Source organism: Populus trichocarpa, chromosome 12, assembly GCF_000002775.5.
Source record: "Populus trichocarpa isolate Nisqually-1 chromosome 12, P.trichocarpa_v4.1, whole genome shotgun sequence".
NCBI lineage: Eukaryota > Viridiplantae > Streptophyta > Magnoliopsida > Malpighiales > Salicaceae > Populus > Populus trichocarpa.
Window position 1 is genome coordinate 2,431,574 of NC_037296.2, and position 27,971 is coordinate 2,459,544.

The following is a 27,971-nucleotide window of genomic DNA, read 5'->3' on the forward strand; positions in this document are numbered from 1 at the left end:
GAGAAAGCTTGACAGTCAGCTCGAGTCAACAAATCAAACACATGGTTTAGGACATGAAATTAGGATGACCATATAAATAGAAAAGCTAAAAAAACACTGTCAAAAAAATACTTTTTAAAAAATAAAAGTCGAATCAAGCTAATCTTTCAAATCTATTACTTGTGTCATGAGACTAAGGTGACCCATTCAAAGGCATATTTGAAAAAACAAAGAAGCAACATTCTTAATCAAACAAACTTTGAATGATAAAAATGAAAACAAAATCAATAAAAAAACATTGCAAAACAAAAAAAAAAACAATTAAAAGAATTATGACTAAATTTGACATAGAAATTAAATGAAATAAAATGTTTTGGTAAAAATCAAATCAAATAAAATGTTTAGGGATGAAATTGTAAAAAACAAATTCATTAAGAAAATAATTAAAAAAATAGCAATTAAAATAATTAAACCAAATTTGACATAAAAATTAAATAAAAATAAATGCATAGGGATGAAATTGTAAAAGAGTAAATCAATCAAGAAAATGATTAAAAAACAAATAGAAATTAAAATAATAAGGACCGAATTTGACAACAAAATTAAAAAAATCAAATGACCAGAGATAAAATAAAAAATAAAACTCAATTAGAAATAATCAATGTAAATAAAACAATTACAAATAAGAGAAGAGAGACTGAATCAAAAGAAGAAATAAAATGAAGGATTGGAATGAATTTTTTCATTGCCAGCACGCAATCTGATAAAGAAAGAAAAGGAAAAGAAAGAAAAAAAGGAAAAGAAAAGAAAAGAAAAGTAATTTCAAGTTAAATCACGCTGAACCACGATACACGCGCCACTCAAAGAAAAAAATGATGTCAAGATGAATCAAATGATGCTACAGAATCACGGCTACAATCGCTCGAGTTAACCACACACACTGCTAGAATTAAAAATATTGAAAATGTCCTTTGGACTAAATGATATTAACAAATAAACCATGGTGAAATTACAATTAAGCCCCTAAAACCAAGGTTAAAAAATAAAAATTATATGGACAATGTAGTAATTCAATTGTCCTATAAAAAATAAAAATATAAAAACACCCTTGTGAAGAAAGCATTGAATTTTTTTATTCAAGGATTAAATTAATAATTTTTATATGTATTAAAAAATATAATTATCAAAATAACCCCACACAATTCTTAAATAACATCTATGTCATTGTAAAAATACCACCTTACTCTCGAAGCAAAGACAAAGGATAAAATAATGAAGGGATAATGAATAATAACTTATGTCTGGAGTGTTGTGGATAATTGTATAAATATTCAAGTATGTATATTATATCTATAAAAAAAATAGAGATAACAGGGCCAAATGAGATATGTTTTCATATGCCTTTTTATTTTAAAACTACATAAATTCATTATCAAATTATTCTAGAGATTAATTTCTTTTTGTCCCGTTTCATCCCTACTGAAAGACTATAAAAAAATAGTAACCAAAATTATAAAAAAAATGTTAAATAAATGATAAATGGGTACATATTTGTTTTTTCTCTTGAGATCAAGTTGTTCAAAGAAAATTGATTACTAGAACCTCATGAAAATCAATTGTAATTTTTATTATTTATAATCTGATTTCTATGGAATTCTAGAAAATTTTCCATACCATAAATGATATACATTTAATTGGGTTTGGAAAATATAGCCTCGTTGATTAAAATTAAATTTGGCCTTATATTATTTCTTTTTATAAAAGTATTATTATTATTATTGTTATTACTATTTCATCACAGGGCTTTTAAGGAAACTTCATTAAACCTAGAAGTAGAAAGCGAGCTTGGCTTTAATGAGGCTTCTCCCCAAAAATTCAGCTTGTCCTTTCCCAGCCCAACCCTAACCACCCAACATAGCTCAAACCCTAACCGCCACCACCAGGTCTACTAGCACATAAATTTACAACACAGCCCCAACAAACCACCCAAAAAGAACTGCAACCCAAGGAGATTACTGTACTTTAAACACAAATACAAAATCAGAGGGGGTTTCGTCAGAGACCATGTTTTTGCAAGAACCAGTGTTATATGTAGCAAGTGCAGCTTTAAGGTGTTTGGTATTGTTTGCTGAGCTCCGGAAACCTGATCCGAATCGTGAAGCATCAAAGAAAGCCCTTGAACATAAGAAAGAAATCACTAAGCATTTGGGTCGTCCCTTTATCCAAACAAACCCTTATGAGGTGTGTGTGTGTGTGTCAAAGTTTCTATTTTCGTTGAAAAGATTGGATTTTTTTTGCATTTTTTGATTTGGGTTTTTTTTTGGGTTTTAGAGGATTATGTGAATCTTGGTTCTAGGGGTAATTAATGGAATTTAGGTTTGTTTTGGTTTATTGTTTTCTGGAGGATTCTGTGAATTTTGGTTATATGGTCAGATAATGAAACGAAGAATTTTGTGAATTTGGATTATATGGTTAGTTAATGGCATATAGGCTTTGTTTTTATTATGTGCTATTGGTTTTATTATATGCTTGAATTGTCATTTATCTGCAAAAGTTTGAGTTTTGTTTGTGATAGTGGGGTTGGGGTTGATATTGCAATAAGGGATGTGGGTGGTTTATTGTAGGGAATAGGGATTGGGGGGGTCTGGGTGTTTTGATGTAGATAGGTGCTTTAATCGGTGTTTGGGATATGAGGGAGTGATTACTTGTGCCAAATGGGATGGGATTAAGTTTCCAGTTTTGCTGTGATGAATGAAGTTGCTTTTTGGCAGTTGAAACTAAGTTCATTTCAGATTGAGTTATTTGTTGAACTTTTGAAATGATGGGTTGGAGCTTAGGCCTCTGGGTTGATGAAAAGTTCAAATTCTTGTGTGACAATGGAGATGGGGGCCATGAGATTAAGATTGCGATGAGGGATCTTGGTGGTTTAGTGGGTTATTGTAGGGAATAGGGATTAGGGGATTTGGGTGTTTTAGTGAAGATAGGTAATTTAATCAGTTTTTGGAACGGCGGGGAGTGACTCCTTGTGCTGAATAGGGTGTGTTTAAGTTTCCAGTTCTGCTGGGATGCATGAAGTTGTTTTGTGTGTGTTGGTAGAAACTAAGTTCAATTCTGATTGAGTTGTATATTGAGCTTTTGTACTGGAGCGCTGGAGTTTAGGCCTCTGGGTCGATGTTATAGCATGCTTGAATTGTCATTTATTTGCTAGAATTTTGAATTTTGTGTTATAATAGGATGAGGACCATAAGGGTAAGACTTCAATAAGGGATGTGTGTGGTTTGGTGGGTTATTGTAGGGAACAGTGGTTGTAGAATTAGGGTGTTTTGGTGAAGATATGTGCTTCCATCAGTTTTGGGGATGTTGGGGAGTGGTTGCTCATGCTGAATGGGATATGATTAAATTTCAAGTTTTGTTGGATGGATGGAGTTATTTTTGGTTGGTGGAAACTGGAGACCAAGTTCGTTTCTGATATATTGGAACTTTTGTACTATTGTGTTGACCTTGGGTTGGTGCTATAGTACTGTTGTCATTGTTTATACAACCATAAACTGTTATAATATTTCCTGGTGTCTTCAAACGTGCCATTTGTTTTCTAGGCTGTCTATACTTTGTTGGGTGCTACCATGCAACAAATACTCAAAGTTTCTAACGTCAACTGAATAAATGAAAATATCCATCAATTGGAGTATATTTGAGTCTCTTCTATATCATAAACTAATGGCACATGATTATTAGTTACATTTATATTAGTCCACCTTTTTTGAAAATGATACTATGTGAACGCCGATGGCTGCTATGTTCAGTAATAGCCTCCTGCGTGACTGACTTGACAGGTTCATAGTTGGAAGAAATTAAATTTGAAGACTTGGCCTTGAACCAATATGATTGCTATAACTGGGAAACATAGATATTAGTTCTTTCTATGCCTAATGAAATTTGGATCGAAAACCAAATTTTCAAATATGAAGCCTTCTGATGGCAATTGTTTTGTGGAAGATTTAAACTGCTTCGTAACAATCAAGCCTATCCTCTAAACACTATCCAATATGGCCATGTTCTCATGTTGAAAATATAATTGATTGGAATAGAGGCTTTAAAATTCATGGTCGGTTTAATGGTTTATCAATATGCTGCAATTGTATATTTTTATTTTTGAATCAATTGGATGATTGGAATCTATCAAGCAAGCTTTGTATGAACTGGTTATTCTTCCTCTGCGGAAACCTGAGCTCTTCTCACATGAGAAACTTCTTGGTCCACAAAAGGGGGTATTGTTATATGGACCTCCAGGCACCGGGAAGACCATGCTTGCAAAAGCTATTGTCAGAGAGTCGGGAGCTGTTTTTATAAATATGAGGATCTCTAATCTGATGAGCAAGTGGTTCGGCGATGCACAAAAGCTCGGTGAGCATAGATCGCATTTGAATTGCCTCTCATGTGCTTGAGCTTTGTCTTGCCTTTAGCAAAATAATGATGATTTAAAATTATTGCCTTGTTATTCTAAAACTTGCTGTCACCCACCGACTATGTTGAGTGAAATTTAGTTTCACTTTGATAATGGAAGCAAGGTAGTACTTTGTGAACATTCTTAACTAAGATTGAACATTCCTAACTTGTCCTTTTTGAAGATCTTTATTAGCAGCAAGATTATTTTGAATGCTCTACTAGCTTTAAAAAACAGGGCACTGTAGCTTGCTTATCTAATGGATCTTACTCCGATGAATGAGATTGTGAAATGATCAAAATATTGGTATTTTTGTTGCTGTGTGGTATTTTTATATATCCTGCATCAGGGATATAACAGAAGTAACTGAATGGCATACACTCTTGCAATTGTGAAAGTGGTCATTACTGTATTTTACAACAACATCTTTGTGTTGAAACCATCCCTCATTACATTCTTTTCTGCACCTGAATCCAAGCAAGGTTAAGCCCAGTTACATGACCGGATTTCATTCCACAGGTCACCCCATCCCACAAGCAGCAATCTGTACCCTCTTTCCACGACTGTGTCTTGGGATGCTGGCAATTCCATGAAGCAGAGCTATTAATGGAAAAGGATTCTTTGAATTGGAGCAAAGAAAGATTTTGGTCATGAGCACAAAAATGAGATGAAGAAATTGTTGAAAGGAAATGGAAGAGAAACAGAATGAAAGAGAGGGACGGTGGTGAAAACCCCATGTTTGGCCTTACAGGATTTAGTAGTATATTTGGGAGAGATGAGGAATAAAGAAAGGCATTGTTTGTATATTTAGTAGTATATTTATAGACAAAGCAATCTTAGATTGTATACTGACGAAATCAAAGTCACTGACCGCCCAAATCTCAAGTACAAGAGTGAGTAATACGTGCGCCAAGCAATGGGGGCACTAAAGACTTTGCACTTATATATCGTTTCTCGTGACCCAAAAGTACTCTTTGTGTGCGCTCGGTAATGTATAACAGTTTAAAAATCGTGACAGCTTAATTTGAATGTTCAGAGATGCTTTTTCCAAATTGTATTTAGCAATGAGATTTATGCGTAGATTGCTTTGCCCACTAAAATATAATTTCCAAGAAATTCAAGCCACAAAATCCTCAATACATAGGAAGAAAACTTCTTGAAGATTTACACTCGAAGTTTACTCACAGCAGAGTTAAATAGTCATCCTCACCTTTTTTTGTCGACTTCAATCTAATCCGGTCAACACGTTCTGGCAATAGCTTTATTGAACCGTTACTAGAAAACTGACAAACAATGAAGAATGGAGTTTGAAGGTTCTTGCACTCAAGATGCTGTGGGATCGGTCCTCCTAAAAGATCTTTCTTTTTCAGCATCAACAAGGGAAAAGCAATCTTCATTTGGTCTGTTCTTGATCTCCAAGTCTTCGGAACTTGGATGTATAGATATTGTCCCCTCTTCATGTGGTGCTGAATATGGAACTGAAGGTTCACTTGCAAATATTTCCACACAAGAGTGAGCGTCGGAAACACGGCAGTACTAATTTCCAAAATTGACATTTTTGCAGCAAGTCTTTGTGCTAACAGATACAGTTCATGCTCTAATTAGAACTTCCTTTGTAGCTCGTCTGATGGCTGCTGTTCTCGGGGACATCTACCCCGCTATTATTCCTTGCTGGCTTATAAATTTAATACTAATTGGATCCCCCTTCGCATGTACTGATAGATTATTCTTGCTATTATTAACAAGAATACGTGACTGTTTACTTGAAGGTTTAAGCAATTTATATGTTTCCCAGAAGAAGAAGAAGCATTTCATAGCTTAGAAAATAGCAATGAATATCTGCTAATAGATACAGTTTGTGCTCTTCCTTTGCAGCTCGTCTGATGGGAAGTGTACGTTTCTGGGGACTTCTACCACTCGTCCTCGTCTTCTATAAAACTCCATGCCAACAAAAGGCAATAATGCAACCCTTGGTACAGATTTTTGCTGGATATTTCCACGCAAGGAGAGCTCCCTTAACTAGTTGATGACTAAACAAGAGTAGTGGACAGAGGGAAACAGGATCGTTCTCAGGTATCATTAGGAATTGTTTCAAGGAGGAAAAAGTATAAGGTTAGGTTTCTTAATGCCAGAGGCAGTTTGACAGAGATGGATAAGGAGGTTAGTGACAACTCTATGGACTCTACTCTTGCCAATGTCAATGGAAGGTTGGAAAATTTGGCAACTTGTACTGAACCCACAATAGTCTATAGCTCTGAACGAGAGGTGGCAGCTACACATCACCTTGGCAAGGTTTTAGGGATTCATAGAGATACTAATGATGGTTTGGTTGCTGAACATATTCGGAGGAAGATTGATACGAAATAGAAGGAATGGTTGGACTCCCTCTAAGTTCTTGCTCTGGTGCCCAGTTTATGAGTTTTGTTCTAATCTTAAGCAGATGCTACCATAGAATTATAGAGATTTAGGCAGTCTTTGTAGAAGGGGGGCTGCGCAAAAGTATGTTAGTTCCAATGATATTGAAGCTTTTTGTTTCTTGGAAACTAAAATTTCTAATTATACGAACACCTTAGTCAAAAGTATTTGGAGTGGGTCTAAACTGGAATGGTATAGTTTCTTAGCAATTTTAGCAATGTTATTGTATGTGTGTTAAATAAACATTATTGCATGCATCACTTATAAAGTATTTTTATTTTTGAACAAGATGTCATAGCATGTGATGTTAAAAATCCTGATCACATAGATGTGGAATTTGAATTAATTGGAGGACTGGAATCTATCAAGCAAGCTTTGTATGAACTGGTGATTCTTCATCTGCGGAAACCTGAGCTCTTCTCACATGGGAAACTTCTTGGTCCACAAAAGGGGGTATTGTTATATGGACCTCTCTGATAATTGAAGCAAGGTAGTACTTTGTGAACATTCTTAACTAGATTGAACATTCCTACTTGTCCTTATTGAAGATCTTTATTAGCAACAAGATTTTGTTGGATGCTCTATTAACTTTAAGAAACAGGGCACTGTAGCTTGCTTATTTAATGGATCTTACTCCGATGAATGAGATTGTGAAATGATCACAATATTGGTATTTTTGTTGCTGTGTGGTATTTCTATGTATCCTGCATCAAGGATATAGCAAAAGCAACTGAATGGCAATTGTGAAAGTGGTCATTACTGTATTTTGCAACTACATCTTTGTGTTGAAACCATCCCTCATTTCATTCTTTTATGCATCTAAATCCATGCAAATCTTGTTGGTTCTGTGCTGACTAGAAACAGTTTTAGAAGTAATTAACTAAGTTTGCATAGTTGCTTTTTAGCTCCTGTCGAAGTTTTCATAATCTGACTACTGTTGATTCTCTTCTATGCTGTTGCAGTTGCTGCTGTTTTTAGCCTGACTTATAAACTCCAGCCTGCTATTATATTTATGGATGCGGTTGATAGTTTTCTAGGGCAGCTTCGTACAGATCGTGAGTTCTTACTCTTGAAACATATGCTGCATTTGTGCAGTCTTCTTATACAGTGACTTGCTAGAATGTGTTTAATGTAAGATTTGTGAAAGTGTGATAATATCTTACAAAAAATTATTTTAATGTTTTCCCTATTAAGCATTGTTTGTATAAACCTATGTTGTTTTTATTTTTTATTTTTTTTGCTTTAGATATAAACAACGCATTAGAACATTGTTTGTACATGTTGAGATGGTTTTATTACACTTTTTAAAAGTCATTAATGTCTTACAAGTTACCAGAATTACTTTATTTTACTTGCAAATATTGCTGCTGGTGTGATAACAGAATCTGTCAGTCTAAGTGTTCTTTTAAATTTACAAGAATTGCTTCAATCTGTTCATAACTTTATAACTTTCAAAATACTCCCAGAAACAGAGATTGATTTAAGTGATCACGAATAAGAAAATGGACACATAAAAAAAGGTCTCAAAACATAAGTGATTTTATAGTTAACACAAACCTGTTACATACATGAATTCTTTTTCATAGAAGTAACGCCCAATTAACCTCGAGATTCCATTTATCTTCAACCATCCTAAGAAACCATAAATATTTTTTTGTTCTTAACACAAAGTATCCTGTTGCAACTCCAAACACAAACCCACATCCATACCCCATTGTCACAGCTTTCCATCCACATCCATCTCCAAACAATGTTGAATCATCTCCTTCATTAAAGCTTGATGGCGGCAATGATGGTGCCTCATCACCGTAGCATTCTTTTAGTACTTGAAATCCACATAAACCTAAGTTTCCTTCAAATGAGCTTGCAGTAAAGGTGTTGAACTGCTCTCCACTTGGTATACGCCCCTCGAACTGGTTATGTGAAAGGTTTAGGATTGCAAGAAATGTTAGACCCCCCAGCTGCGTTGGAATCCTTCCGGTAAGCAAATTTGAAGATAGATCTAATGATTCCAAATTAGTCAAATTTCCTAATGATGATTGGATATGACCTGTAAGGGAATTATGAGAGAGGTTGAGTTGTTGGAGTGCTTTAAGCTTTCCGATTACCTTTGGAATTCCTCCGGTGAAATTATTATTTGACAAATCGAGTATTCTGATGGTACTTTGTATCTTTGGAAACTCAATTTCTACACCTTTCCATGTAATTTCTATGGAATAGACATAGCTAGAGTAATTTGTTGCTCTCATGTAAATCATGTTTTGATCGGAAGCCATCATTGCTTCAAGACTATTGAAATACCCAGTTGGCAATGATCCACTAAAATCATTGTCAGAGATGTCAAAAATCCGTAATTTAGAGAAGGAATTATATGCAGTCGGACCCTTCACAAAACCTTGCAGTTTATTGGATTTTAGGACAAGAATTTGCAGCTCTAGAAGCGTTTCTAGAAAGCAGGGAAATGTATCCTCAATCTTATTGTTGCCAAGATCAAGAACTTGCAACATTGTGCAGTTGATGATAGACGGTGATATTTTTCCTTCTAATTCATTTCCATTGAGGTTGAGATATTCCAAGCTATTATCCTTTGAAAATATTGAAGGGATGGTGCCCTGAAGATTGTTCATGCCTAGATGCAATACCGAGAGCATGTTGCTGAAGTTCCCCAAACATAGTGGCATAGAACCACTAAAGCTGCTGGTGGACAAGTCCAGGACCCGAAGGAATCTCAGCTTGCAAATAGAAGAAGAAATCTCACCTATCAATCCACTATTGGATGCAAGAATAAGGACTTCCAAGTTCTGTTGTTTGAAAACCGAACTTGGGATTGTACCGTGCAAGTGGTTATTGCTCAAATCAAGGTATACCAATGAATAATGTTGGAGTTCACTTATATTGCCTATGAGATTATTGTTATGAAGATCAAGATGCTGTAAAGAAGGAAGAGCTAGCAAAAATGATGGTATTGTTCCATTGAACAAGTTATTGGATAAATACAGAGATTGTAGATTTGAAAGGGTATTTAATTGAGAATGGATAGGGCCTATTAGTTGATTATTTGATAAATCTAAATATGAAAGATTGACTAGGCTATTCAAAGAATCTGGAACTTGACCCACAAAATTATTAGAACCGAGAAGCAAGGAATGGAGGTGTACAAGGTTTCCAAGTGACGATGGGATCTTACCGCTCAAATTATTAATTGAGAGGTCTAAATAAATAAGATGTGTAAGATTACCAAGCGGGGCTAGATCTGATCTTATAATATTACTATTACTAAGATACATATATTCTAATGACTTTAGAGTACTGATTAAGTCGTTTTCTAAATAAACTGAAATTCTTGTATTAGAAAGATCCAACTGAGAGAGGACATTACTCAAATTGGACGAAGGAAAAGAGCCAGTGAGGCCTTCGTTGTATGACAGATCCAGTGATTCAAGGTATGGGAGGAGAAAGATGTTACCCGGGAACTTCCCCTGCAATCGACAACCCCCAAGGGAAAGAGATGACAAAGAAGAGGACAGATTCGTCAAGGAATTAGGTGCAACCAGAGACATATTTACATAATCCAAAGCGAGATCTCTTAGCTTGGTTAGGTTTTGAACAAGCTTTTCAAAAGAAATTGGTTCTGGACTTAGATAGAAGTTTTCAGAGAGACGAAGTGAAACCAACTCGGTGAGTTGATCAAAATCATATGGAATTGAACCAGTAAGATTGTTCCCTCCAAGATCCAAGTACTGCAGGTGCTTAAATTTCCCCATCGAGGATGGGAGTTTTCCTTGCAATCCACAGGAATAGAGTATGAGCGATGACAGAGAAGAAGACAGATTCATCAAGGAATCGGGAACAACTAGTGACATGTTTACCCCACTCAAATCGAGTGCTCTAAGCTTGGTTAGGTTTCGAACAAGCTTGTCAAAAGAAATTGGTTCTAAACTCACATCGTCGTTCCAAGAGAGATCAAGAGAAACCATTTTGGAGAGGTGAGAGATTTCTGACGGAACTTGGCCTGCAAGATCTGAACCACTTAGGTTAAGATGTGTTAGATTGGAGAACTGGCCAAATCGAGAAGAAATATGGGAGGAGTTGAAATCATTGAAAGAGAGGTCGAGCTTTTGAAGATGATGGAGAGAGAAGAGAGAATTATTGGGAAGGAGGGTGCCGTAAAGCATGCTGCAAGAGAGGTCCAGTGCAGTGACATGCCCGGTTTTCAGGTCACAAGTGATCCCATCCCACAAGCAGCAGTCTGTACCCTCTTTCCATGACTCTGTTTTTGGAAAGGGATATTGACAGTACTCCGATGAAGCAGAACTATCAATGGAGAAGGATTGTTTGAATTGAAGGAGAGAAAGAGATTGGTAATTTGAGGAGAGTGGAGATGAAATTGTTGAATGGAAATGGAAGAGAAGCAGAAAGAACGAGAGAGATTGAGAGAGGGACAGTGGTGAAAACCCCATGTTGGCTGGCCTTACAGGATTCAAAGTATAACTGGGAATTTAAGATGAGAAGTAAAGAAAGGCATTATTAGTAGTATTTATAGACAAACGCTACAGTCTTAGATTGTATACTGACGAAATCAAAGTCACTGGTTGAAGCAGGAACAAGTTTCCGAGAAATTCAAGCCACAAAATCGGAAGAAAACTTGTTAATAATTTACGATCGTAGTTTACTCAGAGCTTGCAAGGGGGCATGCAGAGTTAAAGAGTCATCCTCACCTTCTTATGTCCACTTCAATCCAGTCTCCAGTCAACACGTTCTGGCAATAGCTTTATTGAACTGTCAACCCACTCTTTCAGCATCAACAAGGGATCAGAACCACTCTTCATTTTGTGATCTGTCCGTTACCTTACAAAACAAATTGAATACAAAACAGTCATCGATTCATTACACGGTGCTTAAGACACGTCAACTGGGAAATGTCCGCATTCAAAATATATGGTCCAAGAATGAAACTCGGTTAAGTAGCAGCCTGTGATATTGCCAATATTCCAGTTAATTTCAAAGAGAGTGCTGCGCGCATTCAGCAAAGTTTGAGAGTGCAGCCCCTACAAATCAAATGCTAGTACTTAATGCCTTAAAGCCTGCAAGTTAGAATCCTCAAAATGATGATCTTGCTTATCAATCTTTCAATTTATATACTATGAGTTTTCCTTTTTTTCTTTTTTCTTTTTCTATTTTAAATAAAAAATAATTTAACTATGAAATTATGTAAATAAATAATTAAAAAATATTTATGCAGTAAAAAATGAAAATTATAAATCTTTTACCTGAACGATTTAAGGAGTATTTATAGCCTTTAAATCTTGTTATTTTACTAGAATGGAGGGCCTAAAAAGTTATTTTCAAATTGCACAAACTAAATTGTTGTTTATTGGCAAAGTAATAATTACGCAAAGCAAAGGGGGCACTAACGACTTTGCACTTATGGATCATACTCTTTGCGTGCGCTCGGTAATGTATAGCAGTTTAATTATTTTTCAAAGTTATATTTTAATTCAAAATATATTAATATGATATTTTTTAAGATTTATTTTTAATTTTTATTATTAGTATATTAAAATCATAAAAAATTAATATTGATTTTCTAAATGGATTAAATATTGTTTTAGAGGTTGCTAATATTTTTTAAATTAATTAATCTTTTTAGTATTAAAAATAACTAAATAGTTATTTGACAAATCTTGATTAGTAATATTTTTTTTTTGAAATACTTTTCTTGCTTATCATTCCTTCAATTGATATACTTTGATTTTTCCTTTTTCTATTTTAAATAAAAAATAATTAAACTATGGGATTATGTATACGTAATTGAAATAAAAAAATTGATAAGCAAAGTCAGCTTCATCTTTATATGTCCAATCCAATCCAAGCAATGGAGCACTAATGACTTTGCACATATATCGTTTCTCATTACCTAAAAGTCTTTCTGTGTGATTCATAATGTTGTGCAATATATTTTTCAAATGTATTTTTTAATTGAAAATATATTTAATTCTTTTTAATTTTAATATATATAAACACATCAAAAACATAAAAAACACATAAAATATTTAATTTAATGCTTTTTTAGGCAATATGTTTTTATATAAAAAAAAACAAAAGGTACCATAGTGTCAAAAAAACATTTCATTATATAATGAGAATAAGAATAGGAACATGCATGACAATATTGATTTTCTGAATGGATTAAATATCTTTTCTGGGTAATTATTTTCCTTTCCTCCCTTTTCAGCTGAAATCAGTTGTGCTCAGAAAAAGGATAATTATTTTCAGGGATTGTTTTTCATGCGATTGTTCATTCTAAAATGCAAAACTAAGAGTCTGTCGCTGAAGTTTCCTAAATATGCATGGTGGTGTAGAACCGCTCAGACTATTATTTTACAAGTTAGACTTGAAGGAATTTCAGAGCAGCGTACCGGAAATTAAAATAATATTTAGGTTATGTTTGTTTTCCGGAAATTAAAGAAAATATTTAGTGAAAGTTTAGGAATAACATTACTGAACCATTACAGGAAAACAGAGCAGCCTACTAAAACTGACAAAGATTGGAGTTCCAAGGTTCTTGCCCTCAAGATTACCGGAAAGATCTTCATCTGGGCTGTCCTTTTCCTCCTTGACCTCCAAGTCTTCGCAACCAGTAAGTGGTTCTGCATATGGAACTGCAGGTTGAATTATTGATCAATTGCAAATATTTCCGTACAATTAGGTCCCTTTGTTGACTATACAAGAGTGTTGGAAACACGGCAAAATTAATTTCCAAGTTAGTGGACGCCTAAAAGATCTTTCTATCTCAGCATCAACAAGGGAAAACCAATCTTCATCTGGTCTGTCCTTTTCCTCCTTGACCTCCAAGTCTTCGCAGCCAGAAAGTGGTTCTGAATATGGAACTGCAGGTTGAATTATTCAATTGCAAATATTTCCATTGTTGACTATGCAAGAATGTTGGAAACACGGCAATATTAATTTCCAAAATTGACATTTTTCCGGCAAGTCTACGTACGTGCAATTTGTGCTCTAATTATAACTTCCTTTGTGTCTCGTCTGATGACAACTGTTCTTGGAGACTTCTACCCCTGATCTATGCCTGGTTTTTCTTGGTATCATTGCATCTTTGAAGTTTGGTTTTCCTTACAATTTATTTTATCTTTCATTAGATTTCTCTATATTGTAAGAAATATTTTTAAGTGGATCATATGCCATGTCATGTTTTTAAAATAATATTAATTGTGTATATATATTTATAAAATTTATAAATGATAATTAAATGCTTGGAGTCCATTGCTCTCTAATGATGATGAACTAAGTACAGTATATACATAATGGATGAAAGTGAAAAAAATCAGGATCCCTATGCTAGCCATATTAAATATTACGTAAAATCATGTAACCTCCATCAAAATATAGAAAATCTAAAGTTTGGTATTGACGGTTCAATTATAGTATGGACTAAATCCACTTACTTGAAAAACCCAAGGATATATGAGCCCAGAAAAAAAATAGTCATTTGACAAGTGTTGATCATGGTACAAATAATCGAAAATAATTAAGTCATAAATACAATTAAAACTATATATAGAGATTAAATGTCATATAGTTTGCAAAACTATGTCCTAGCTAGGATTAAGTTATAACTAACTCAAATACAAAAGGAATTTATGCAAATTGTATAAAAGTGATTTACAATTACAGCGTGCCCCTCTGAAAACAATTGTAATCTGCATCCAACAGCGTGCCCCTCTGAAAACAGATCACTTTTATCCTTTTTCTTTCGGTTTGTTTGGACTTGTGGTTTTAGAACTGCATCCAACAGCGTGCCCCTCTGAAAGCTGTTAGGAAGCTAAAGATTGCCATATCAGACAGCCATTGAAGTATCCTTTTTCTTTCTGCTTATTTGCTAACCTCTTTGTTCAGCATGTTACGGCCATGCTTTTGGCATTTGGCCTGGACTGAGTTCAGTCCAACAGTGTCAAAGTAATAGTATTTCACATAGGTTTTGTTGGAAGAATAATGGGTATAGTATAAGATCAAAACAGTAATGCAAAGTGAAAAAAAAATCTCAAGAACAAGAAAATTGAGATAAAGATATATTTTTATTAAGTGTTTTTCTCTAAACTCTCTTAGCTATTCTTTTTCTCTTTGTCCATACCTAGAAATGCTGAGTTACAAGGTTATAGCAGATTATTCTAGATAACCCTTGTGCCATATACCCTGCCCTCTCCTCAGCATACCATTCTTGTGAATCCAACCCACTGTTAGAGCCTTCAATTCTAGATGTGAATCTTCAGTTCATGGCAGTCCCGAGACTGAAACACCCTGCCCCAGTGGTGTTTATCCATTGTTGAACCTCTTGTTGACACAACCATAGCCATAAGACCTCATGTACTGGTCTTCAACCCAAGTAAATACAGTTGGGAAGACTGACTGGCCCAGTTGGACACATATTAAGAAGTCCAACCAAAAAAGGGACTGAGATTGCAGAACCTATCGCTTGAATAGCAGATTTGAACTATCTGGATAAGCAAAAATGACCAACATTGCTCAAATTCATTGAATAGAGCGCGGATGGAAGCTGTCAATCAACAAGAGAAGTTGCAAGAAATTTGAAAAACCTAACATGACAGAATAAACATGATATCATATGAGGGGAGAAAGCAGGAAAAAAGAATGACATCATAAGAGGAAAAACAGCTGAATTTCTAAACAGAAAACACAGCGAAAATCCAAGGGACATGGGAATGGGTCAATACTAGACACCACATGAACAGAAGTTTCGATCTAATATAAACTGAATAGTGATTCCAAAATTCTTTTTTCTCATCCCGGTAAGTTTGGACGCCAACATAATAGTGGCTCTGATTTTCCATAAACTAAGAACTCATACAAGCATGTTAATACATCTCATTAGTTTGAGTTCACTTGATCTCAAATTCTGTATCTTTCCCCTTCAGCATGCCCGAAACCGTAGAAGGCATGATCCACATTTCCCAGCCGCACAATTGCTTCATGGACAGTCAGAGGTGGCATGTCAAAGTACTTTGTGTGAACAGCCTGAAAATTGTGTAGATAATGAGTCTATGGCAGACAAGAATAATATGTCCAGGTGGGCAATGGTTTACCTAGCCAAAAGCATGCATCAAACTTAAAAGTAATAGAAAATATCTTTTACATTGACACCCAGATGTAAAGAAGAATTTTGAGCGCCAAGCCATGATTTGGAAAGATGAAGATGGTAATACATTTTCCTTGTGCAACAGTCCATAAGTATCTAGCTAAGAGAACCGGTAAGGTATTCGCTACAGTTCACAAGTTATGATGCTAAATCATCTGCAAATTACATGTGCCGTAGTAATCGCCAAATGGTGCTATGGGGAAAGCCCTTGTTGGGAGGAGAACTATTCACTACAGGTCTATATTAATGAACTCACAGGAATACATAAGACTCACATTCGATGATATGAAGCTATGGATAGTAACTAAATGCATATAAAACAACTAAGACAACATAAATAATAAACCGCGAACAAAAATGTTAAAGAGCCCTACCTCATCAAGATTGTCGTCATCTTTTCGCTGTGAAACTGTATCTGCAACATTCTCCACCACTTGTGACATTGGCTCCCTAACCTTCAACTTATTAAATCCTTTCATGTGTCTACCATGATCGGACTCCTTGTCCTTAATCTTCCTCAACTTGTTGAATAGTTGACGACACCAAATCAATACTTGCTTAGATTTCTCAGCATCTTCCTCTGCCCTCACCACCGCATCACTTTTAGTAAACACGGTAACCCAAAATCACAAAAAATCTAAAATTGAATTCATAATTTGAAGGGTACCTTTCTAATCCTTGGGCCTTTCCCCATGTCTCCACCTCTAAAACACAACCTTACATCAATTGCCCGTACAAGATGACAATGTTTCTGAATTGCCTGTCCTACTTTGATCTTTGTGGAATTCACCAAAGAAGAAGCTAGTGAAGTAGCAGGAGTTGTTGATGATAATGGCTTGTTTGCAACGAACCTAAGAGAGAAGCCGTTGGCAAATTTTCTTATGAGGGTTGTTTGGATTGCTGGAACATGAAGGAAAATAAGGGGGTTTTAAAGAGGTTTCTATTAACAATACAAATGGACAAGGACACGTCAGCTAATTGATTCAGTTGGGCCCCACTTTATGTGGGATGAACCCTTATCTGCCAAGTCCACATTCAATTTGTGGGAAACATAAGACATTAGCCCAAAATCTATTAGATAATTATAAATTAAGTTTAAGAACAAATAATTTCATCAATTATATCCAAAGTATTCCGGAGGTTTCTCAATTGGATCCTTCTATCCATTTTCTCTCAATTTTAATGTTAAGGTTTCCTTAAATAGACCAGTTTCATTGTATAAATGATAAAACAGTAAAATTATATGGAAATAATTTTAAGAAAAATACCCAATTGAGAAATATATGGCATAGTTTGGATCTAATTGATAAAATACATTGTTCAAGGTCTTGATTGAGATGCATATATAGTTTAAGGTCCAGAATGTGGTTTACCCTTTAATTTACATGTAGAGCATTTCAAGTGGGGGCCACCTTCTCATTGATGGCTCACGAACCATGATCTTACTTGAGCGACAACAATTATTACTATTAATTAATTATTAACTATTAATTAATTATTCTCATTGATGTATTTATTTGAGATATAATGGTTTTTATAAGATTATGTATCTACGTGGCTTAGCAGGATCAATCTTTACATTTCAATGCGAGAAAGGTATGAAATGTTTACTAATTTTTACTCGTACACAGTTATGAAATCCAAGTATTTTTATAGGAAGTAATTAATATATATATATATATATTAAACTTAATTTTTATTAATTTAATATTAAAGATGAAATTAAAAACAAAATTCGACTAAAAAAAGATAACTCAACACAAGTTTATCTATCAAACCTGAGTTGTGAAATCAAAATACTCCTATAAAAAGATATTAAAACAAATTATTAAATCCAATTCTAAATCAATCAAAATTTTAAGAATGATATTAAGAAAAACTAGTAAAAAATAACACAAATACTCATGACTTGGGTCAACTGACCAAACTCATGTCTTGGATTATAAGACCAATATAACCTTATAGAACACAAACCAAAATAAATTATGAAGTCTAATTTTTAATTAATCCAATATTAAAAAAAATTTCAATTAAAAAAATAACAAAAAAAAAAACTCGAGTCAACTAGTCTAATCCACGATCTAGGTCAAAGACCTTTTTTTTTTTTATAATCATCGAGAGTATATTAAGAAGGCCATAAAGCCAATAGCCAAAGAAAAATACAAGGGATATGAAAAAAAAAAAACCTAAAAAACTGATCTACTACAGCAAACAACAAAAAAACTACCTAAGATTTCTTATTACACCACAATTTGATGCCATCAGAAGATCTTAAGAAGTCATTTCCTGTATAAGTGAAGTTTGAATCCTGAGTATGCAACCAAATAGCAACCCGATGAAGGATGGTGGAGAAACAATCAAACAAGTTTATAGTTCACTCCTCAAAAACAATTTTGTTCCTCAGCAACCAAATACCCCAAATAGTACTACTTGAAATTAGTCTCCAAGCTGATCTTTGGAATTTGCCATGTACCATTTCGGGCCACTGCAGAAGCAACGAGTCAAGTGTTTTCGGTAAACAACATTGGATACCCTACCAATCCAAAACTTTTATTCAAACACTCATAGAAAAGTTACAATGTATGAAAAGATGCTCCGAGGTTTCCAAATCTGAGCTGCAAAAGACACATGAAGCTTGTGTGGAATATTTTTCCAAATCTGAGCTGCAAAGACCTTGATAACCTTAAACAAAATATTTTTTTTCTTATAAAGCTCAATTCTGAATTAACCCAATGCTAAATGATTAAATTAAAAAAATAAAATAAAAAATGATTTATGTTAACTTGGGTTAATCTATCAAATCTAAATCATATGAATAAGATAATTCCATAGAAATAAAAAAAGAAGAAAAAAAAATAAAGTTCAATTCTCAATCAACCAAATGTTGAAGGAAAAAATTAAAAAATAAATATTCAATTAAAAAAAAATAAAAAAAACTCAATTCAACCTAGTTAATCCATAAAACTCGTGATATAGGTTATGAGACTGTGATAACCCGATAGAAAACAAATCAAAAAAGAATTATGAAGTCCAATTCGCAATTAAACCAATATTGAAAGAGAAAGTTGAGAAAAAAATAATAATTAAAAATAACAAAAAAAATAACCCGAGGCAACATGGCTAACTCATCAAACTCACGACCCGGGTCATAAAATTAAAATAATTTCATAGAAAGTAAATCAAAATAAATTATAAAGTTTAGTGTGTAATAAATCCAATATTAAAGGTTGAAATTTAAAAAAAATACAAAGTTTGCAATTAAAATTAAAATTAAAAAAAATTCTTAATATATGCTAAAATCCTAGTGCGGCAGACATATTGGTTCCACTTTTCTCTTAACTTTTCTAGCGCAATACATCTGCTGGGTTACCTTTGGCCTGGCTGCTTAACTATAAAGGGTGGATGATATATTATTTATTTATTTATTTTGAAAAAAAGAAAAGAAAAGATATTGCATGTTGTTTGTCGCATAAAAATTAATAATGTTATCAGTGTAGCTCTCACCTGCAACCTTCAACTAAACCAATGTGCTGACCAATTCAACTACGAAACAAAGATATTATTAATTGTTTAATTAATAATATATATCATTTTGTTTTTTTTTAATAATTTTGTTGTTGTTTTTTTTCCCGGAAAGAATGTACCAAAATGGTGGGGATATTCCCAATCTATAATTTGTTAATATCACCCCTCATTTATTATAAGTCTTTTTAATACTCTATATTATCCTTTATCTTTAATATAACATGGAGTTTTCTATTTTGATAAAATCAAATTTATTGAAATAATATAACTTGAAATTGCTAGAAATCAAACTCTCCTTTTTTAATTCAAACCTTATATTTCAATGCCAGATAGGTATGATATTTTAATATAAGATCTGCAATGAATTTAAAAAATTAAATCGAAAATTAAATCTCAAGATTTTAGAAATCATATTTAAAACATATAAAGTTAATAAAAATATGTATGTTAAATAATAAAAATATAAAACCTTATCCATTTTCAATTTATTATTATTTTAAAAAAAAGTAGAAATAGAGGTTGTAATAAGGAATTAAAAAAATATTTGAAAGAAACAAACGCTTTAATTGAACTTCTAGCAAAGATAGTATTATTCCTAATTTTTATTATAATTACATTACATTAAAAAAAAATGTGCTTCATTGTTTCTTCTTTGAATATAGAGCCACTCACCCACACTTTTGATCCCTATAACTTATAATTTTTACATAATTGGTCCCTATAATTTTCAATATTTATAAATTCTATTTTTATTTATGTTATTGGTCATAAACATTTTATACAAAATTAAATACTATAAAATAAGACTTGGTATCACTTGAGGCACAACCTTTATAGAAATAATACTACAATATATAACTGTAGTTATGATTACTTATAGTTCTATACTTACAAAATCTGAAAGGAAACAGCTTACAGAACGAACTTTGAAGATACTGACTGCATTGTTTATTTTCTTCTTGCACCATTTCTACTAGCATTCTTCTTTGTTCTGCTTGCATTAAGACTCCATTGATCTTCAACCATTTTCAGAAACCATGCAGGTCTTCTTGTTTTAAACACAACATATCCCATTATGACCCCAAACATAAACCCACATCCATACCCAATTGCCACAGCTTTCCATCCAAACCCATCTTCAAGCAATGTTGAATCATCTCCTGCAATAAAGTTTGATGGTGGTAATGGTGGTGCCTCGCCATTGCTACATTCTTCTGGCATTGGAAATCCACACAAACCAGAGTTTCCTTCGAATGAGCGATGATCAAACGTGTTGAACTGCTTTCCTTTGGGTATGGGTCCTTCAAGCCGGTTATGTGAAAGGTCTAAGACTTGGAGAAATGTTAGATCTACCAGCTGTATAGGAATCCTTCCGGTGAGCAAATTTGAAGATAGATCTAATGATTCTAGATTGTTCAAAATTCCTAATGATGATTGGATATGACCAGTAAGGTAATTGTGAGAGAGGTTAAGTTGTTGGAGTCCTTTAAGCTTTCCGATCAATTTTGGAATCTCACCGGTGAAACTATTACTTGACAAATCAAGTACTCTGAGGATACCTTGAACTTTTGCAAACTCAAATTCCGATCCTTTCCACGTCATTTCTACGGAATAGGCATAAATATCGGCAAAGCCATAGTAATTGTTTGATGTCATGTAAATCCTATTTTGATCCGAGGCCATCATTGCTTCAAGACTATTCAAAAACCCTGTTGGTAATGGTCCACTCAAATTATTGCTGGAGATGTCAAAAATATGTAATTTAGAGAATGAATTATAAGTAGTCGGATCCTTCACAAAACCCTGGAGTTTATTGGATTTTAGAACAAGAACCTGCAACTTTGGAAGCCTTTCTAGGAAATGGGGGAATGTATCCTTAATCTTATTGTTGCCAAGATCAAGAACTTCCAACATTGTGCAATTGATGATAGATGATGGTATTTCCCCTTCCAATTCATTGTCATTGAGGATGAGATATCCCAAGCTATTCCCCTCTGAGAATGCTAAAGAGATAGTGCCTTGAAGATTGTTCATGCCTAGATTCAAAATTGAGAGAGTGTTGCTGAAGTTGCTCAAACATTGTGGAATAGAACCACTCAGACTGTTGTTGGACAAGTCAAGGATTTCAAGGTATTTCAGCTTGCATATGGAATAAGAAATCTCACCTGACAATTTATTGTTGGACGCAAGAATAAGGACTTCCAAATACTCTTGTTTGAAAATTGAGCTTGGGACTGGACCATGGAAGTGATTATTGCTCAAATCAAGGTATTCCAACGAATTATATTGGAATTCACTTATATGGCCTATGAAATGATTGTTATGAAGGTCCAAATAACCTAAAGAAGGAAGAGCAAACAAAAAGGATGGTATTGTCCCATTGAATAAGTTACTAAATAAATATAGACTCTCTAGATTTGAAAGGTTTTCAAATGATGATGGGATTTCACTGCTCAAATTATTATGTGAGAGGTCTAACATTCTAAGCTGTGTGAGATTACCAAGCAGAGCTATATTTGTCCTTCGAATGTCACAATTGCGAAGCCATATGTATTCTAACGACTTGAGCTTACTGATGAAGTCATTTTCTAAATAAACTGAAATTCTTGTATCAGAAAGCTCTAACTGCCAGAGGACATTACTCACATTGGATGAAGGAAAAGAGCCAGTGAGGCCTTTGTTGTCTGCCAAAATGAGGGAGTCTAGGTTTGGTAGAAGAAAGATGTTACTTGGGAACTCCCCTTGCAATCCACAATCCACAAGTGAAAGCAATGTCAAGGAAGAGGACAAATTCGTTAAGGAATTAGGTGCAACCAAAGACATATCTATATAATCCAAATAGAGTACTCTTAGCTTGGTAAGGTTTTGAACAATCTTGGCAAAAGAGACTGTTTCTAGACTTAGATGTTTGTTTGAGATATCAAGTGAAACCAATTTGGAGAGATGAGAGATTTCCGATGGAACTTGGCCTGCAAAATTTGAATGAGTTAGGTTAAGATGCATCAAATTGGAAAACTGGCCAAATTGAGAAGAGATATTGGAGAAGTTGAAATCGTTGTAAGAGAGGACGAGCTTTTGAAGATGATGCAGAGAGAAGAGAGAATTATTGGAACGCAGGGTTCCGTGAAGCATGCTGAAAGAGAGGTCCAGTTTAGTCACTTGCCCGGTTTTCAGGTCACAAGTGACGCCATCCCACAAGCAGCAGTCTGTACCCTCTTTCCATGACTCTGTCTTGGGATATTGATCATATTGATAATTTCTAGCAAACCAAAAAGGAGACCTCTGAATGGAAAAAGATTGTTTGAATTGAAGCAGAGAAAGAGCTTGGTGATGACTACACAACTGAGTAGAAGAGGAAAAATTTGAGGAGAAGGATGATGAAATTGTTGTAAGAAAATACAAGAGAAACAAAATGGAACAGGGAAATTGAGCGAGGGATAATGAATAATTCTTCATGTTGGCTTTTCAGGAGTCAAAGTAAACGTGGGATATTGAAGGAAGGAAATGCGGAAGTCGGGGAAAGATGAGAAACAAAGAAAGGCAATATTAGTAGTATATATAGACAAACCAATCTGAGGACTTAGATTGTGCTATTCATTCAGTTTCTGTAGTACAAAAAAACGAAAGAGACTTGCTATACGCAGCAGCGGAGCAGATACCGACAGGATGGTGAATGTGGAACACATTTAAAGACGAAATCAAATTCATTATTACATGTTTGATCTTTCTCATTGGGAGAAGCATTAGAGAAGCATACATGAGAGTGTGAAACATCCTTAACTGGGTGCTGACTAAATTTTAAATATAAGACTATCAAAGTAGGTCCCTTAGTTTGAAGTTTGAAGTTTGAGAATCAAATTTTCAGATAAAACCTTAACTAATGAAATTAAGTTTGATCTTCTCTAACAATTGAACTTTTGTTTTCGTCGGATGTCATTTTCTCAACTTTTTTTTTTTATTGTTGCTAATGAACTCTTCTTTGTTGCTTCTCGATAGGTTGCTTTAAGATCAGTAAACAGTTGCAAAAGATTTTTTTTTTCTCTTAGTATTGTGATCAAGGATACTACAAATGATTCCAAAGCTTTTTTTTTTGTCGAAGATTCAATTTAGATCTTCTCCGCCTTAAATTAGGTAGCAAAAAAATGAACTTTTGTTTCCATGTAATTTGGTAAAATAATGTTGTCCTTTTTCCTCAACTTTTGTTCATGAGCACATAATCGAGTTGAAGAGGTGACATTTGAGTAGAAGGACGATGAAATTGTTGTTTTAAAATGCAAGAGAAACATAATTAATAATACCACATGTTCTTTTTCCGGATTTAAAAATGAAAAAAAAAGGTTAAAACAAATATCTGCAATATGTATTCCCATCACTATTTATAGACAGTAAGGTTCCTATAACTTTCCACTCAAAATAATGGCCAAAATAATGACCAAGGCAAAGTGATAATTACATGAAACCAACGGAGCACTGCCGACTTCGCCTTTTGATCCTTTTTCATGGCCCAAAAGTCTTCGTTGACGAGACCAAGAATGGGAACACAACAATTTGTTTTTATTTTTTTATTGTCGGCAAAAATGTTATTCAATAGTGATCATATAAAGAAAATCGTGTCAACTTGAGATCATCAGTGATCACATACTAGCATGTAAATTGAGATTAACAGTGATTCCTAGAATGACGTCACCAAGCATTGCCTTACTGATTTTTCCTAAAGGGACATCCTAGAATGGTGTTTTTTTAATCAAAGACGAGAACTTCATTAATACATGTTATAGCCAATAAGATAATTGCTATACAAGATGCCTTACAAACAAAATTGGAACTAATCAAAACTTGAAAAAAAGCCCACAAAATCAAAATATAAACAAAACTAAATATGTTTTTGATTGGACTCCTATTTTGGCCAAATAATATAAAATCACCCTTTAAGTATCACATAATCTCCAAGATATTATGGCTCTTGATGCATGTAATGGCATTATATAAATCTACCACAATTCAGCTTTTATAGAGTGCACAGAACACTCAATTTTCAATTAAAAAGTTTTTTGAATTGTCAAAATCGTTGCCAAATTTTATTCCTTGACACCTCTACAACAAGAAAAGACACAAAAAAAATCCCCTACATGATTTTAGAAGTGGCTGATTATTCTTATTATGCAAAAAATTAATTAATTCTTATAGTATTAAAAATAATTAAATAATCATTTGACAAATCTTGATCATTTTTAATTTCGTAATTTATTGTGGTGTAGAGCCGCTAGAGTTATTGTTTGACAAATACAGATTTGAAAAAATTTCAGTTTGCAAATAGAAGAAGATATTTCACCTTTCAAAATACTATTGGATGCAAGAAAAATATCAATTCTGTTAGAATTAACTTACATTACCTGTGAATTGATTAATTTGTGTCTCTAAAACAATCTTGTGGATACCATTTTAATTAATTTAAGAATTGTTTTTTAATTAAAAAAACTTAAACTCTGAGATCATGTATCCAGATAATTAAAATAAAAAATTGATAAAGAAAGTCATCTTCACCATCTTATGTGCACTCCAATCTAATTCAATTCACAGTTGTACACCAATAAATTCATTGAGTGAATGTAGTCAACACGTTCTTGCATTAACATTGCTGAACCATTACTGGAAAACAGAGCAGCGTACTTGATAAAACTGAAAAAAGATTGAAGTTTCAAGGTATTTGCATTCAAGATTCATAAGTTACTGTTGGATTATCAAGACCTTTCCTTTCCACCATCAAAAAGGAATTAGTACATAGCCCCGATCCGAAAGACCAAAGAGAAGTCTATAATATTAGATTGTGCATCGGAGCAGATTCTGACAGGATGGGTGAATGTGTAACACATTTAAAGACGAAATCAAAGTCATTATAATATGTTTGATCTTCCTCACTGCTGGGACAAGCACGAAAACAAGTTTCATACAACATGGATATATATAGACTGGGAGTGTGAAACATCCTAAGCTGGGTGAAGACCAAATTTGGAATTCAAGATTATCAAGTAGCAAATTAATTTATGGAGCGAGTGTTGGAAACGCGGCAATATTAATTTATGGAAAACATTTATATATATAGACAAAATATAGATTTTATGGGCCATTTTTCTTTCCATTGATATATCTAGAATGTAACAAAAAGGTGGGGATATTCCCAATCTATAATTTGTTAATATCACTCCTCATTTATTATAAGTTTTGTTAATACTCTATATTATCCTTTATCTTTAATATAATCTGGAGTATTCTATTTTGATAAAATCAAGTTTATTGAAATAATATAACTTTGAGATTGTTAGAAATCAAACTCTCTTTTTTCCCCTATATATATATATATACCCAGGATAAGTTTACAAGATTTGTGATTAGATAAGTGCATCAGATTAGATTCCATGGAAGCACTTCAGCATTGGCAATAACAGCCACTAATTACTATCAGTCCTCGTATGAGAAAATAGAAGATATATAGCTAGGAATATCCTCTATTAAAAGGAGCCTAGCAGGATCAAACCTTATATTTCAATGCCAGATAGGTAATGCTATGTCTATTCTTCCTTGTATATGTTCATAAACAAGAGGATGAGAGAAGGGAAGAGGTTCATAAACAAATGCCAGAGGATCTTAGCTAAGTTCCCAAAAGGAGGCAAGTACACTTGCAAGCCTTGTGCTGCTTCTCATAAATTCTCACATTGCTCGATGCTTGAATTCACATGAGAGATGCATTTTTCTCTCTCTGAATGCGTTGCTGGTTTCATTTTTCCAGATCACCCGAGAAATCTAAAAAGAGTGGCTCATCTGTTATTCTTATAATAGTTATACATAGTAGCAACAAAAGTGGGAAGAATATTACCAAAAATGGATTTGTTCTAAACTCCTGAATTAATACCTGCAAGTTGTCTGCAAGATTAAATCCCTTACATTTGTCTACAATGCTTCCAGCACATGAATTCGTTTGTCACTTCCTCCCCTTTGGAAAGAGGTAACAGAATTTGGTGTTTGGAATTCAAGCTCCCAATTACCAGCTCAAACCCTGAATCTAACCCTTGATTGATTGAACATGGAGCATGATCATTATTAATTGTATTAGTAAAATCCTGCCCCAGTGGTGTTTATCCATTGTTGAACCTCTTGTTGACACAACCACACCCATGAGACCTCATGTACTGGTCTTCATCATGCCTTTCAACATTCTCCAGATGATGGAATATAAAGTGCATTATCTGATATAAACATGAGATTTTTATCCTGAAAAATGTAGTTTTCGCAAATGAAAAGTTTAGGCAGCTACTGATTTGTTTTTTAAGATTTTGGATGGTTGGGGTTTTGATTTAGTCACTCATTTACTCACAGATTATGATGGTAGCCATCTCAGCTCAATATCTCTTGCAGCTTCTTTCAGTCTCTCATGAGTTCTTGAGTTTTGCCAAATCTTAAACCATGTTGTCAGCTCCGTGGGTCCTATTTCACTAAACCTTAATCTGAGCTATAGATAAAGTTAGATGCAGGGAAGTTTAATCCTAATCACACGAAAGAAAGTGTCAGGTGTGCAGTAAGAGCGAGACACCTTTTCTACAAATTTTCTGAATTCTAATGAAATCTACGGCAATTTGGAAAAAAACCAACTCTCTGGCAGGAGGGAGAAGAAAGAAGCGTGGAAAACAGGATCGTTCTCAGGTATCATTAGGAATTGTTTCTAGGAGGAAAAAGTATAAGGTTTGGTTTCTTATTGCCAGAGGCAGTTTGACAGAGATAAAAGGAGGTTAGTGACAACTCTATGGACTCCACTATTGCCAACGTCAATGGAAGGTTGGAAAAACTGGCAGCTGATACTGAACCCACAAAAGTCTATAGCTCTGAACGTGAGGTGGCAGCTACACATCACCTTGGCAAGGTTTTAGGGATTCATAGAGATACTAATGATGGTTTGGTTGCTGAACATATTCGGAGGCAGATTGATATGAAATATATAGAAGGAATGGTTGGACTCCCTCTGAGTTCTTGCTCTGGTGCCCAGGTTATGAGTTTTATTCTAATCTTAAGCAGATGCTACCATAGAATTACAGGGATTTAGGCAGTCTTTGTAGAAGGGGGGCTGCCTGCACAAAAGTATGTTAGCTCCAATGATATTGAAGTTTTTTGTTTCTTGGAAACTAAAATTTCTAAGTATTTGGAGTGGGTCTAATGTTAATTAGAATGGTATAATTTCTAAGCAATTTTAACTATGTTATTGTATGTGTGTTAAGCATTATTGCATGCATCATTTATAAAGTATTTTTATTTTTGAAGAGGATGTCATAGCATGTGATGTTAGAAATCCCGATCACATAGATGTGGAATTTGAATCAATTGGAGGATTGGAATCTATCACGCAAGCTTTGTATAAACTCGTGATTCTTCATCTGCAGAAACTAT

At 34.0% G+C, this 27,971-nt stretch overlaps 2 protein-coding genes, 1 long non-coding RNA gene and 1 other non-coding gene across 14 annotated transcripts in view; 1 reads left to right on the forward strand and 3 right to left on the reverse strand.

The window, feature by feature from the left end:
• The first annotated feature begins 1,794 nt into the window (after nt 1-1,794).
• Nucleotides 1,795-27,932, forward strand: LOC112323608 (uncharacterized). 10 transcript variants are annotated; one of them, XM_024582390.2, is made up of 4 exons: nt 1,796-2,220; nt 4,164-4,383; nt 4,943-5,033; nt 5,095-5,475. In XM_024582390.2, exons 1-3 carry the CDS (start codon nt 2,044-2,046, stop codon nt 5,014-5,016), a joined length of 471 nt encoding a protein of 156 aa, XP_024438158.1. In that variant the 5' UTR covers nt 1,796-2,043; the 3' UTR covers nt 5,017-5,033; nt 5,095-5,475. The 10 variants fall into 10 exon arrangements, 5 of the variants coding, with proteins under 5 accessions (XP_024438154.1, XP_024438159.1, XP_024438158.1 ...); XM_024582387.2 differs by lacking the exons at nt 4,943-5,033; nt 5,095-5,475 and adding an exon at nt 6,299-7,047 and having other exon boundaries at nt 1,808-1,922; nt 1,988-2,220; XM_024582386.2 differs by lacking the exons at nt 4,943-5,033; nt 5,095-5,475 and adding an exon at nt 6,299-7,047 and having other exon boundaries at nt 1,795-2,220.
• Nucleotides 8,342-27,971, reverse strand: part of LOC112323606 (receptor-like protein 9DC3) — a 33,903-nt gene continuing 14,273 nt past the window's right edge. Inside the window, exon 2 of the mRNA XM_052445757.1 lies at nt 8,342-8,681. Coding sequence (XP_052301717.1) covers nt 8,419-8,681 — 263 coding nt within the window. The 3' untranslated portion in view covers nt 8,342-8,418. The remainder of the gene's footprint in view (nt 8,682-27,971) is intronic.
• On the reverse strand, nt 15,600-16,923 carry LOC18110845 (uncharacterized). Its single transcript, XR_008056882.1, has 3 exons — nt 16,678-16,923; nt 16,385-16,590; nt 15,600-15,889 (listed from the first exon to the last, which is right to left on the reverse strand). It is a non-coding gene; the product is annotated as an uncharacterized LOC18110845 (transcript).
• On the reverse strand, nt 26,041-27,878 carry LOC112323610 (uncharacterized). Of its 2 annotated transcripts, none has more exons than XR_008056883.1 (2): nt 26,446-27,878; nt 26,041-26,336 (listed from the first exon to the last, which is right to left on the reverse strand). It is a non-coding gene; the product is annotated as an uncharacterized LOC112323610 (long non-coding RNA). The 2 variants fall into 2 exon arrangements; XR_002977055.2 differs by having other exon boundaries at nt 26,410-27,878.

Bases quoted from the DNA above. Each gene is read 5' to 3' on its own strand.
- LOC112323608 (XM_024582386.2), top strand. From the start codon at position 2,044: ATGTTTTTGCAAGAACCAGTGTTATATGTAGCAAGTGCAGCTTTAAGG. The intron at 2,221-4,163 runs GTGTGTGTGTGT...GAATCTATCAAG, and splicing joins TCCAAACAAACCCTTATGAG to CAAGCTTTGTATGAACTGGT. The intron at 4,384-6,298 runs GTGAGCATAGAT...CTTCCTTTGCAG, and splicing joins CGGCGATGCACAAAAGCTCG to CTCGTCTGATGGGAAGTGTA.